This window comes from Phyllopteryx taeniolatus, chromosome 5 (assembly GCF_024500385.1).
Source record: "Phyllopteryx taeniolatus isolate TA_2022b chromosome 5, UOR_Ptae_1.2, whole genome shotgun sequence".
Classification (NCBI taxonomy): domain Eukaryota; kingdom Metazoa; phylum Chordata; class Actinopteri; order Syngnathiformes; family Syngnathidae; genus Phyllopteryx; species Phyllopteryx taeniolatus.
This window is the reverse complement of record NC_084506.1, coordinates 14489179-14504404: the sequence shown is the minus strand read 5'-3', so window position 1 is coordinate 14504404 and position 15226 is coordinate 14489179. Positions and strand designations below refer to the sequence as shown.

General features: G+C 43.2%; 1 protein-coding gene across 3 annotated transcripts in view; it reads left to right on the top strand.

The window, feature by feature from the left end:
• The window catches only part of pamr1b (peptidase domain containing associated with muscle regeneration 1b), a 43704-nt gene that overhangs the window by 16969 nt on the left and 11509 nt on the right, over positions 1–15226 (top strand). For 2 of the 3 annotated variants that reach the window (XM_061773538.1, XM_061773537.1), the window contains exons 3-6: positions 1935–2060; positions 3928–4042; positions 7800–8017; positions 9733–9840. In XM_061773538.1, coding sequence (XP_061629522.1) covers positions 1935–2060; positions 3928–4042; positions 7800–8017; positions 9733–9840 — 567 coding nt within the window. Of the gene's footprint in view, positions 1–1934; positions 2061–3927; positions 4043–7656; positions 7696–7799; positions 8018–9732; positions 9841–15226 lie in introns of those variants that run through there. The other variant, XM_061773539.1, reaches the window with a different exon arrangement.

Here is a 15226-nt window from a genome sequence, read left to right as displayed (position 1 = left end):
CACTACAGGGAGACAAATAAGTGTGATGGAAAACCTGGAAAACAACTTCATTATGTCTGATCTAATTTGTTTCCAGGGCAACCTCACATCACAACATCTCTGAATTTATGAATCTCTAGACTGTTTAATGGGACTCTAGTTGTTTGTTCTTGCAGAAGGAATACATAATATTGTACAGGCATAAAATTCACATGTACTGACAATACCAGCCATGTCAGCACACACATTTAGTTTCTTTTTTTTTTAAGTTGTTATCTGAAATGCCATTTTCCTCCAGAAGAATGTCATGTTTTCTACATGAAATGAATCTGCTCACGTTTATAAAGGAAAAACAGATGTTGAGATTTAAGATGGATACAAGTACCTTGTGTTTGACTGCAAAGCACTAAAATGTACTCATAAGGGCTGCGCACAGTTATAGTTTACCATGTGTAAGCCCGCAGTTGCTGTTTAAATTGATAGCTGTCATACTTTGCCTTCCTCCCCCTCAATTGACCAAGAAGCCACTTAAGTGAAAATCCGCCCTCTCAGGAAACTGTTTTGAAGGGTTTCCACACATTTCGTTTAAAAGAAGTAGAAATGTTTCAGCATTCAGTTATAGTGAAAGATAAGAGTAATGGGTTTAGCAGAGTTTATGTAAAAGAAAACCCGAGAGGGTCTACAGTAGTGGTGACTCTGCATTATGGGGGGCCCAGCAGAACCAGAAAGTAGCACAGTGGAAGGGTAGGACGTGGTCAAAGGAAGAAGATTTTGGTGAGGAGATCAAATAGCATTGTGCATTCAAGATTAGTTTTTCAAATACAATAAACTTTATGCCCCAAATTATTCATACCCTGCCCTATTTTTTTTTTATTATTTTTTGATTTTCTGAGTTTGTATCTTTTAGCAGAAAATGATACAGGAATGTGTCAAAAGACGATAGAATTGTCACGGTTGGTAACCAAATGGTATTAGACACGACCCAAAAACAGACTGAGACGGAAGAAGCAGTTGGAAGGGGATTTATTGAGGATAGCGTGGGGTCGAGAGTTCCTAGCCATAAGATGGGTCTGTAGGAGCAGGGGGTGTGCAGGAGGCTGGAGCATGAGCAGGTGAGTGAGCTTGGCAGTGCGGTAGGGGCGGGCATCGTAGCAGGAGACACGGGAAGGCACTGGAGGAGGAGGAAAACAAAGAGTAAGTTCAGGCACAGGTAATCAGAGAATCTTTCTTACGAGCAGGAGCAACGAGTTGGCTGGTGTACCGCGTAGGAGCAAGAATACTCTGGCGCTGGAACACTGGACCTGGCAGGCTTAAGTGCAGGCCGTGATGAGTGCTGATTGAAATCAGGTGCGCAGACGAAGAGGTGATTAGTGCTGGAGAGAGAGAAAAAAAGAGGAACAAAGCGCCACCCATGCTCCACAGAGGAACTACGGGGCACAGATCATGACAAGAGAATATCTACAGGGTTGCGCAAAAAGCGCTCCTGATCAAGTGTGTCAGTACACATTTGAGTACTGAGCTTTTTTGGAGGGGGGCAGAGAGGTAGACGAGGCTTCAGTAGTATTGTCATTTGAAAACTAACAAATCTTTTGAATGTTTTTCAAAATGTGTATTTGATTAGAATGCTCCAGATTCTACTAGATCTTACATCCGGATACATTATGATGGGAAATGCATTGCATTCACAAGATTGTCAGAAATATGAACAATTTTCAAAATTAATAGTCAATTTTTTTTAATTATTATTTATTTTAATGAACTGCTGTAACACAACAACTCTCAATCTTTTGCCACTTGTCATTTCCAGCCAGCAAATATTTTTAAAACATGCAAATACAATCCAAATTATCCAGGGTATGAATAATTTTGGTCTTAACTAGACATTAAAGCTGATATTGTAAACTGTGGATGATTGTTGGTCCTTCTCTGCGATTTGTCTCTTGTCTGTGTTTCAGGTTGCAGTATTTTTGAGAACTGTAAGCGGTGCAACAACGGGACATGGGGTCCCAAAGATGACTTTTTCATCCATGGCCAATACTGCGCTGAGTGTCGTCCTGGATGGTCTGGTGGTGATTGCATGAGTGAGTGAGATAATTTCCTTAAGGAACATATTACTGTACACATATATACATTTCTGTGGGATGACGTAAATGCTCGTCTTCGCTGTGGATATATCTACATCGAGGATGACTACGCCCTCTTGGAAGAATGCCCATGCCCAGGGGGGATTCTTGACAGTAAAAAATCAGGATACATATTTAAAGTTCCACAAGACAGGCCAAAAAAATGTCTTGTAAATTCGACACACCAGAGAAAATAGTAATGTTAATAAGCCAGACAATGAATAATTGGATTAAAAAAAAAAATCGCAAAGTATGTGAAATAAGGCTTCAAAATGGTCTAGAATTGAGACATTCTTTGAGCTTCCACATGCTGTGGGTGTGTCGCTCTTAAAATCCTACCTCCAGCTGTCACTCAAATACTTCTATCACGGTTTCCATCTATCTGCGGGGAAAGGCGTGATGCACGTAGCACACACACTTTCACGGGCCTCTGAGACTCATTCTGCCTCTCTGTTTCCTTTTGAAATGCAGCAGGCCATTATTTGTGGATTGGTTTCCATGGTCCATGTGTTGTGGGTTGCAGCCTTCAACTGACACCCGGATGATTCCCCCCCCCCTCCCCCTCCCCCTCCCCTCTTCCTCGCCCGCGACGCGAGTGGCTAAAAGCCCTTCACCGTTGGGCGAGATGTTTGCAGATACTGTTCTGTCGGGCTGGTGTGGGGCCGCGGGGTGGCAGATCCAGTGCGGTTTACTGCTGCCTCACAACACAACGTGCGTGCGGCCAGACGGCAGAGACATATTAGCCCAAATAACACCGACCAAATTGCACTGCAGGGAAGATGTATTTTTCCGAGTTGTGGGCATAATTGCATGGCCAATTGCACGCTATACTGGTAGAACTGGGTTCATTATGAATGAGGAAGTGTCAGTTCCGCCACTGAATGGAATAAGGGCGCTTGGTATTTATACAGTGGGGGACGGAAAGTATATGGATAGTTTTTAGCCCTGCCCACAAAAATTAGGAAAATGTAGAAGATGAGAACGAGTTTTAAGGCATCAACTTAGTACTATATTGTTCTGTCTTTGCACGTTTTCAGGACTTACCTTCAAACATCAATCCATTCATCCATTTTCCGTACCGCTTATCCTCACTAGGGTGGCGGGCGTGCTGGAGCCTATCCCAGCTGTCTTCGGGCGAGGGGTGGCGTACACCCTGAACGGGCCGCTAGCCAATCGCAGGGCATATAGAAACAAACAGCCATTCGCGCTCACATTCACACTTACGGGCAATTTAGAGTCTTCAATCAACCTACCACGCATGTTTTTGGGATGTGGGAGGAAACTGCAGTACCCGGAAAAAACCCACGCAGGCACAGGGAGAACATGCAAACTCCACACAGGAGAGGCCGGGATTTGAACCCCGGTCCTCAGAACTGTGAGGCAGATGTGCTAGGCAGATGTGCAAACCACTCGTGCACTGTGCCGCCTCTTCAAACATATTTAATGTATTTAGAAAGAAAACAAGGATTTTTGTTTTGGGGGCACTTTAAACTATTTCATGTGTACCATTTTGGACTCCACAGCTTTACCAGTATAAAATGTGCCCCACAAAATAGATTTATTTTAATTTTTTTAATTAAAAAGTAAAAACCTTATTGATCTTTGTTGTATGAGCTGTTCTTTGGTTGTTTCTTTAGGTTAAGCATACTACAACTTTGGAATCTTTAACTGTAACCATTGTACTGAGAGCCAAATTAGCTGAATACACAGCCTACAGTCCAACATAGTAGTTAGGCTGTCATTAAAAGCCTGTAAAATTTAATAGCCACACCCCTTTCTGTGCCAGTTTCAAAATACAATGAGTTCTTTCTGTTGTATTCCACAGAGTGTGGTGGGGTGATCCGCAAACGTCAGGGCCACTTAGTTCTGGAGAGCTACCCCAACAACGCAAGGTGTGAGTGGACCATAGAGGTGGATCGACCCTTTACAATAGAACTCAGGTGAAGCAGTGTTGTTGTTGTAATGTGGCACACAAACATTCTGACCAGTCGACATTAATAATGTACCTCTCTGAACTTCAACTTGCATTTAAAGAACATCAGTTACTAATACATATTAGCCCTTGGTAATCAAAAGGAAAAAAATGACAATGCAGCTCAAAACTTTTCCTAGTCTGGTATTAAAGCCTTCCTTGGAAAATGAATAGCCCGTAGCTGTAATAGTGATTAACCGCTGGCAGTAGATCAAATGTCTGCTCAGCTCAGATATTTCTACAATATGCGTCATTAAAAAAGGCAAGTCGACAGCTTTGGAAAACCCAACATGCCTGTTTTCTTCCCCCCTCTAATTACTTTCCAGCTGAGTGATAACCTTCCCAGTGTGTCATTTTCTCCATTCCACATTCTTTTTTCAATAGTCACGTTTTTGTGCAGGCTTTGACAGTTAAGAGCAGTTACATTATGTATGCTGTTGTATGCTGAAAGTTAATAATGATTGAAAGAATTTCTCTTCATGTTTAATAGTTTGTTGAATGAGAAATGCATAGATTTCAAAAGACATTAAAGGTTATTTTCTATTTATTTATTTTGATAGAGTGCCGTGAAAAAGCATTGGCCCTTTTCTCAAATTCATATATTTTTACATAGTTTCCCCACTTTCATGTTACCATAATCAAATTAATGTAAATATCAGACAAATATTACCTAAGTGAACTTAAAATGCCATTTTTAAATGGAGATTTCATTTATTAAGGAGAAAAAAATATTTAGTTACCTAACCCTGTGTGGAAAAAAGTCATGGAAAAAAGTCATGTTACTCTAAACATAACACCATGTTTGACTGTAGGTAGGATGTTGTTCTTCTAAAATGCTGTGCTACATTTACGCCATATGTAACGAGACACACACCTTCCAAAAAGCTCAACTTTCATCTCGTCAGTCCATATAATAATCTCCCCAAAGTCTTGGGAATCATTCAGATGTTTTTTTTTTTTTTTTTTGGCAAAAATAGGATGAGTCTTTGTTCTTTTTTGGTCAGCAATGGTTTTTGCCTTGGAACTCTGCCATGGATGCCATTTTTGCCCAGTCTCTTCCTTATTGTGGTGTTCCATGAACACTGACCTTAACTTAGGCAAGGGAGGCCTGCAGTTCTTTAGAAGTTGTCTTGAGTTCTTTTTGTGGCCTCCTGGATGAATCATTGCTGTTCTCTTTGTAGGCCGGCAACTCTTGGGAAGGTTCTCCATTGTTCCATCATTTCTCCATTTGAGGTTAATGGCTCTCCCTATGGTTCGCTGGAATCCTAAAGCTTTAGAAATGGCTTGGTAACCCTTTCTAGACTAATTGATGTCAGTTACATTATTTCTTGACTACTCTTGAATTTGTGTGGATCGTGTCATTTTGTTGCAGCTTTTTTAGACCTTTTTCTCCAACTTGATTTTGTCAAACAGGTTCTTTTTAAGTAATTTCTCGATTGAATAGGTCTGGAGGTAATCAGGCTTGGGTTTGATGAGTGAAAATTAACCAACAATTGAGATTAGCCACTATTACTTCATGATTTAACAAGGGGGGCCAGGTAACTGAATAGTTTTTATTTTCCTTAAAAAATTAAATCACCAGTTAAAAACAGCATTTTAAGTTCATTTGAGTTATATTTGTCTGATATTTATATTTGTTTGATGATCTTAAACATTAAAGTGGGGAAACTATGCAAAACTATAAAAAATTGAGAAGGGGGCTAATATTTTATCACAGCTTTATGTGCCATTAAATCTACAAATAAATAAAAATATAGCTTCTCTTTTAAAATGAAGGTATTGGTTATGAATTGTAAGTAATCTTTGATTGGCTGGTGAACATCCCAAGGTGCATCTAGCCTCTTGCCGAAAGTCAGCACGGATAGGCTCCAGCTTGTCTGCGACCCTAATAAGTGCTATGAAAATTTGTATAATTATATTATGTTATAGGCGGCACGGTGGACGACTGGTTAGAGTGTCAGCCTCACAGTTCTGAGGACCCGGGTTCAATCCCCGGCCCCGCCTGTGTGGAGTTTGCATGTTCTCCCCGTGCCTGCGTGGGTTTTCTCCGGGCACTCCGGTTTCCTCCCACATCCCAAAAACATGCATTAATTGGACACTCTAAATTGCCCGTAGGTGTGACTGTGAGTGCGAATGGTTGTTTGCTTGTATGTGCTCTGCGATTGGCTGGCAACCAGTTCAGGGTGTACCCCGCCTCCTGCCCGATGACAGCTGGGATAGGCTCCAGCACGCCCGCGACCCTAGTGAGGAGAAGCGGCTCAGGAAATGGATGGATGGATATTATGTTATGATGGCTTGTAGTATCATACTGGAGCAAACTATGCTCACATCACTGGTGTCTTCTATATAACCTGGGTGTGTTAAAGCAACAATATGGGCTCCAAAATAGTACCGTATTTTCCGGACTATAAGTCGCTCCGGAGTATAAGTCGAACAAGCCAAAAAATGCATAATAAAGAAGGAAAAAACATGTATAAGTCGCACTAGAATATAAGTCGCATTTTTTTGGGGAAATGTATTTGATAAAATCCAACATCAAAAACAAACATTTCATCTTGAAAGGCAATTTAAAATAAAAATAGAATAGAGAACAAAAGGCTGAATAGGTGTACGGTATGCTAACGTAACACATTCAGCTAACGTTACATGACGCAAAAACAACGAACTGAGAACGTGCCTGGTATGTTAACGTAACATATTAACAGTTATTCAGATAACTATAGCATAAAGAACATGCTAACAAGTTTACCAAACCATCAGTGTCACTCCAAATCACTAAATCCAATGAAATCTTCATCCTCTGTGTCACAGCTAAACAACTCCGCCAACTCCGGAGGTAGACGATGCGCCGCTTCCTCGTCTACTTCGCTTTCGTCAGGCCTAGAGCGCCCTCTTGCGATTGTCAGTGTGAAAATAACATGTGAGATTATATAATAATGTGTTAATCATTTCACATATAAGTCGCTCCGGAGTATAAGTCGCACCCCCGGCCAAACTATGAAAAAAAAACTGCGACCTATAGTCCGAAAAATACGGTACTTCTTTTGTAAACTGCCAGCCAATTTATGGTTGAAGTGTTATAGACATTTAACAGCTACTGATCAGATATAATTAAGAAGTTTATCCAGGCTAGACCTATCATGCTGTTTATCAGCAGTAATTATCGTCACAATGGAAAAGTGTTTATATGTGCATTCTCTCTGTTTAACAGCCACTAAAGGAGTGTTAATGATAAATATCCTTGTAATGTTAAGGGTAATAAAGTTCATTGAGCTTTCCAGAGCCACAGTGCTAATGCAAGGCTTGCAAACTGTTTGCCAAAGTAAAAACAAATGTTGGAAGTACATGGATGTTGTGACAAGAATAGAACAAGATAAATATAGACTTGAATATGCACGTCGACTATAATACATTTATGTATTAAATTGCCAAGCACAATGGAACACACATCTGACTCATCTTTCACGTCAGCGAAGCATTTATTAGCAGTTCCAGTCATTTTCTGCAGCTTTTAGAGTAATTACTGTCATTCATGACTGTGCATTGCCTGTTTTTTTTTCTGAACGCTCTGAAGCATCACAACTGCGTTGGCAGCTGATGGAGCGCTGCCAGATAACACAGGTGCTCACATAAGGCAGGAGAGTGTGATCATAGCAGTTGCTAAGGTGTTGGGTTGTGTTTGTTTTCATATTTATTTTTTTTCATGTCGCTCTTCATGCCAACAGGTTTATGATGCTGAGTTTGGAGGTACATCATTCTTGTCGCTATGACTTCGTGGAGGTCAGAGATGGTGACAGCATCAACTCTCGTGTTGTAGGTCGGTTCTGTGGAAACATCAGACCTGCTCCCATTCAGAGCTCTGGCAACAGTCTCCACATTCATTTTGAGTCTGATGGTTACAAGAATTTTGATGGCTTCTTTGCTACATTCCAGGAGATTTCAGGTACATCTTAATGTGCATCTGCCTACAACTAATGTGATACTAAAGTGCAATAAGTATGCATTGAAATGATAGTTGAGTCATTAAAAGTAGATACTGGGAGGAGGCTTTTTACAGAGTAAGCCACTTTAAATGGCGTGTTCAGCAACAAAGATCCTCCCATATGACCAAGCAAATTAATGCAGAACATAATGAAAAAGTTGTAAAATGTTAAAATTGGAGCCAAAATGAACAAACTAGCTTTTCGTTGCAAATCGTTTTGGAGGAGTATGTTGAATGTGATTAGCGTGTCTTTTCAAATTTTAGACAACATGAAAATGTTGGGTGTGAGTCAATCCACCATTTGAGATTCCAACATTCCCTTTTTATGTCATCTATCCAGTTATCTATTTTCTATACCGCTTATCCTGTTTAGGGTCACAGGAAGCTGGAGACTATCCCAGCTAGCTTGGGGCAAAAGGCAGATTCCCTTGGACTGGTCGCAAGTCAATCACAGGGCTCATCTAAAGACAGACAACCTTTCACACTCACATTCACTCACTGCCTGCACGGAAGTCAGGCGAAAGAACCGTGACATCATCAATGACTAAAGTCAATGAATCACATTCCACAGGGGTCACTCCAGTTTTCTGCGTGTTTGGGCAGTTTCAGTGTCCTGTTGGCAGTCTGAAGGAGTCAAATTACAACATGATGTAAGTCGAGCTTCTATGAGTAGCGTACTGCCCACTGGTGCCCGTCCCAAGTTTCCTTTATGGTGAGCCAGTATAATAGAACAAAGGGATACGAAAAACCAACGCCTAACTATTCATCTCTCCCAAAATAATACATTATTACATAATAGTATTTGTGATGTCGACTTCTTCTCCAGCTTTGTGGTGGCTGTGGTCATATTTCTGTGGTAACTAATGGCGGCAGGAACAAAATTGTGTTTATCAAACGCAACTAGCTGGTACTTACTGATCCTAGGTCTGCTAGCCCATGACGACATATCATCCATATCACTTTAATATACTCTGCATATTTTGGAATATAAATGTGTAATGACTTTCGCATTCCCATATATACAGTATAAAATTAAATCCTTTGTCTTCACTAAAATCTTTCTTAACGTAATGCAACTGTCTCTTAAAGGTATGCCTGGTAACCTGTTTCACAGAGCTCTACAAGACTCAAAACCAATAGTAGGCTACTGGTTTCATAGGTTCATTACATCTGAAACACCTGTCTCGGCCTGCCTGTTTAAAAGAGTTAATGGTAAACTGAAGGTCATCGATTCACGGCAAAGTCTCACAATGTGTTGCAGAGCTTGTAAATAACATCACATACCGAATACGTTAAGAGGGTTAACCTAATTTTAGCTGGTTGGCATCTTAAGAAGCACAACATAAAAACAATAGTGCATGACTGAGACAGGTGGATCTACAGGAGGTTTATGTCTGAGAATCAATTTAAAAGAAAAAAATGCAATGTTCTCAAAATCAGACACATTTTCTGTACTAGCTGCAAAGCCAGATCTCATAAAATGAGCTTTATGTCTTAACATGCCGACACACATTTAGAAATGGAAAGTGAAAATGACATTGAAATGGTGCCAGCTTGGGGTAAACCCCACTTCCTACCGCTTGAGACTTTCCATTATGGTCATAGTTTTATGTTTCTCCTATAAATTAATACAATATTTCTTGATGTACCCTTATATTATATGTATTTTGTCACAGCTTGCAGCTCCTCTCCTTGCCTACACGATGGGACATGTATCCTTGACAGCTCTTACGATTTTCACTGTGCCTGCCTGGCCGGCTATACAGGCCAGCGGTGTGAAAATGGTAAGTCTTCAACACAAAACAAAAATGAACCAAACCCACTAACATCTGTTTTTAGTTGTTGCTAGGAGGGTACAGTTGGCATTCACACCTGGGGCAAATGAGTCATCAGTAGTCAATTGGTATCACAGGAACTATCCTGCTAGTCCAGCGTGATGTTATGATATGATGCATGCTGCCTACACACAGATGCCATTCTCATCACACATACTGTTTCCGTTTGCTCTTTTCCACCATTGCTGTTGCTTATGTAGTACTCACCCATCTCTCCAATGAACACGTTTTGAGATTTTACGTTTGAAAAAAAAAAAAAAAGTCTCCAAAAGTTTTTTCAGGTCTGACATTTTCTATTTTCATATAAAGGTACTGTAATTAAACAGCAGCAACTCTGTTTGAGTTGCATGGTTGCTATTCTGTGAACCACTGAGAGTTTGAGTTCAATCAAATTCATGAATCGAAAGTGTTTAGGACTCTGAGCAGCAACTGATCATTTATACCCAAAAGCACTGTATGGTTTTGGTATTTTAGTTTGGGCTCACAGTACTTGCCTTTCTGCCTTTCTTAGTCATGAAAATATCTCTCAACTAACACGGCGGAGGAGGAAAACGTACTGTACTGAATGTTTTGTTTTACATTGCTTTGCTTGTTGTTGATGGCAACTAACCGCAAAGTCGAGCTCACCAATAATTAATTCTCAACATCAAAGCATGGTGAAACTCAAAAGCAAAGATTGTTTGAAGTGGATAAATTTTAAAAGAAGAGGAGGGCTTTTGTTTGGGATGGGCGTCCTGGAATTAAGACTTAAAAATAATCTTCAATAATATGTCAAGTACATGGAGGAAGAGGAAAATTACACTGAATGTGTTTTCTTCTGTTATGTCACGAAGTTTTTCCCCAACACAGTGGAAGAAATGAGTTTGTGTTCCCTCAGAGAGGCGAGAATCATTTTGGCCCTTCATGGTATTGCATTAATGGGTGGTCTGGAGTTTAACTTGTGTTTTTATACCTTATGTACATCTCCCATAAGAACCTGCAAAAACTGATTTGTTAAGGTTAAGGTGTAATTTTCAGCGTTGCATTCAAGGCTGTAAAATAAATGGTCTCTCTCTTGAACTAGCCTTCCCATAAAATGGCAAGCATTTCATTCATCTGTACTCCCATAGGGAATTTGAGCCTGTTTTTATTTCAAAAACATCAGTAATGTTACTATGTTACAGTTTATGGAGAAATTATGTACATTTCTGTCCGTCATCAGCTGGAGATTTTTAAAAAGTCTTAAGGGATATTTCATGACACCTTTAATGAATCTGATATGATGTGGGGCGGCACAGTGGATGACTGGTTAGCACATCTGCCTCACAGTTCTGAGGACTCTGGTTCAAATCTGGCCTCGCCTGTGTGGAGTTTGCATGTTCTCCCCATGCCCACGTGGGTTTTCTCGGGGTACTCTAGTTTCCTCCCACATCCCCAAAACAAACATGCATGGTAGGTTAATTGAAAACCCTCCATCTTAAAAACGGCCCCAGCTTACCCGCGACCCTCATGAGGATAAGCAGTACGGAAAATGGACAGATGTATGAATCTGATCTTCTGGAAGCCTGTATGTGTTAATCTGACATCCTGTCAGGGAAACCCAAAGTAGCTGTCTTTTTCCCCCTAAGTGTTACACTTATAAAATGAATGCTCTCCACCCTTGAACCTTGGTGGACAAACCCAAGATCTAAAAGACGCTCAGAACCCTAAAAAGAAGTCAACTGCAGATTTTGTCACGAGCGGCAATGCCGTAAGGGCAGATCCCAAAAAATAGACTCCAGGTAAGAGGTCCGAACAATTTTAATTAAATGGGAGAGCATGTGATGGCTAGACATACGAAACTAAAGGAACTCACAACCAGAGAGAATCAAAAACAGATAACGCAGGGAGACACGACAAACGGTCCGTGTGGTATAATCGTATTGAGCCTATATTCGGACAGTGGTCAGAACGGCGGCAAACACGGGGCAAAAACAAGTGAATATTCCGACGCCCACACACTGTCACGGTGCCCCCTAAATAGGCTGATGATTACAATGCATGACAGGTGCGTCACCGATGTCAACGCCCACCCAGACACTGCAACACAACGAAAAACAACTTGAAACACAGGGCCATGACAGTATCCCCCCCTCAAAGGACGCCCCCTGGCGGACCACCCGGCTTCTGCGGGTGGAGAGAGTGGAAGGCCCGGAGAAGGGACGGATCTAAGATCCAAGAGCGGGGAACCCAGGAACGCTCCTCAGGGCCGTAACCCTCCCAGTCGACCAGATATTGCACACCCCTGCCTCTTCTTCTGGAATCCAATAGTTCACCCAACGTGTACACTGGCTCACCATCAACCACCCGCGGAGGAGGAGGAGGCGCTGCTGGAGGACACAAAGGGCTGGAGGAAACCGGTTTGAGCAAGGAGACATGGAATACAGGGTGAACTTTCATGGTGGGAGGGAGCCAAAGTTTAACTGCCACCGGGTTAACAACAGAGTCAATTTCGAAAGGACCAAAAAACAGGGGACCCAGTTTTTTAGAACCCCCGGCCAAATGCAAATCTCGTGTGGACAACCAGACCTTCTCACCAGGACGGTAGGGAGGAGCTGAGATCCGATGACGATCAGCTAACTGCCGGTTGCAAGCCTCAGTACGGGACAAGGCCGCCTTTGCATCCCGCCACACCCGATGAGCCCTTCGGAGATGGACCTGTACAGACGGGACGACCACCTCCCTCTCCCGAGAAGGGAACAACGGCGGCTGGTAACCGTATGCAGTCATGAACGGCGACCGTCCAGTGGCAGAGCAAACGAGGGTGTTATGCGCATATTCCACCCAAGGCAGGTGAGAAGACCATGAGGAGGGGTGCTGATGGCAAACACAGCAAAGAGCAGCCTCCACATCTTGATTCGCCCTCTCAGCCTGACCGTTGGTCTGCGGGTGGAAACCGGATGAACGACTGGAGGACGCCCCCAGCGCTTTGCAGAACAACCTCCAGACCCGAGAGACGAACTGCGGCCCCCTGTCAGACACCAGATCAGCAGGAATACCATAAACTCGGAAGACATGGTCGACAAGGAGATTAGCAGTCTCAAAGGAGGACGGCAGCTTCGGCAGAGCAACGAAATGGGCCATCTTGGAGAATCTGTCGACAACACTCAGGATGACCGAGTTCCCTCCGGACAACGGAAGGTCCGTGATGAAGTCCAAGGCGACGTGGGACCAGGGGCGGGAAGGAATGGGCAGTGGACGAAGAAGACCAGCTGGAGGACGATGGGACATCTTGCTACGGGCACACACTGAACATGCCGAAACATATTCTTTAACTTCCCTGCGTAGTCCCTGCCACCAGAACCGTTGGGAAATGAGGAAAAATGTCCGACTGACCCCAGGATGGCAAGCGACTCTAGAAGTGTGTCCCCACCTCAACACCTCTGGACGTAAAACGACCGGAACAAACAATTTGCCATCAGGAACACCTTCCGGGGCCTGGACATCCCTCCCCGCCTCCACCACCTTCTTCTCAACCTCCCACTGAAGCGCTCCCACCACCCGGGTCCCAGGTAGAATGGTCTCCACAACAGGCTGAACAGCAGCCGGACCATGCAGCCTAGACAAGGCGTCAGGTTTGCCGTTCTTCAACCCAGGGCGGTAAGTGATGATGAAATCAAAACGGGTAAGGAACAGGGCCCAATGTGCTTGACGGGGGTTGAGTCTTTTAGCAGTCCGGAGGTAAGACAGGTTCTTGTGGTCGGTGAAAAAGGTTCCCTCGTACCCTCCAGCCAGTGCCTCCACTCCTGCAGCGCCAGGACAATGGCCAGCAGCTCTCTATTTCCCACATCGTAATTGGCCTCTGCAGGGCTCAGGCGCCTAGAGAAGAAGGCGCAGGGGTGCAGCCTCTGGTCGACCAGGTACCTCTGGGACAGGACCGCCCCCACACCTGAATCAGATGCGTCCACCTCGACAACAAAAGGAAGGTCAGGATTAGGATGATGTAACACAGGAGCCTTCACAAACAATTGTTTAATATGATCAAAAGTCACATCTGCCTTAGGGGTCCATACAAATGGTATTTTATTTGAAGTAAGTCTAGTCAGAGGTCCCACTTTAAGGCTGTAATCACGTATAAATTGCCTATAAAAATTAGCAAAACCCAAAAACCTCTGCAACTGCTTCCTAGACGTTGGAGTTGGCCAATCAACCACAGCCTGGATCTTGGCTGGATCGGCCCGAAGCTGGCCCTTCTCCACAATGAACCCCAAAAACTGTACCGACTCCGCATGGAACTCACACTTCTCAGCCTTGACGTAAAGACGGTTTTCCATCAAGCGCTGCAACACCATGCGGACATGTTGGCGATGTTCACGTAGATCACGGGAAAAGATTAAGATGTCGTCCAAGTACACAAAACAGAATACATTTATCATGTCCCAGGGCACATCATTAATAAGACATTGAAACATAGCAGGTGCATTCGTGAGTCCAAAAGGCATGACTAAGTACTCAAAATGACCTAATGGAGTATTGAACGCAGTCTTCCACTCATCTCCCTCCTTCATCCTCACCAGGTGATAGGCATTTCGCAGATCTAATTTTGTGAACACCTTTGCAGACTGCAAAGGGGCAAACGCCGAGTCCAACAGCGGGAGAGAATACTTATTCTTTATCGTGATGTCGTTAAGACCCCGGAAATCGACGCAGGGTCCCGTCCTTTTTATCGATAAAGAAAATTCCTGCGCCCACTGGCGACGATGAGGGACGAATCAACCCGGCAGCTAGGGAAGTCTAAATATAATTCTTTCATGCCTCTTGCTCAGGCTTGGAAATCTGATACAGCCTCGCACATGGTAGTGGAGCCTCGGGAATCAACTCTACGGAACAGTCGTATGGATGATGCGGCGGCAAAGACTGGACGCGATCTTTACTGAACACTAGTTGCAAATCATGGTACTCAGCCGGTACTTTAGCCAAATCGATGTGCTCATCTTGAACATGGGGGGGGGGGGTAGTCAACATGGCAGACTGCAGACAATGAGAATGACAAAATAGGCTCCCATTCACAATCTGTAGTTGATCCCAATTAATATCTGGATTATGATGTTTTAACCACGTTAATCCCAGCACAACCGGAGCAGATTGACAGGGCATTACAAAAAATCACCGCGATTCGATGTGGTTACCCGAGAGCTTTAAACACAGTAGAGCCGTAATATGTGTTGTAACCGCCAGGAGACGCCCATCCAAATCAAGAACTTTTCTCGGTTTGCTAAGTCTGTACAGTGGACAATTTAGAGTCTCTATCACACAGGAGTCCACAAAACAGTCATCAGCTCTGGAGTCAATTAACTCGGAAACCTTCACACTGTCG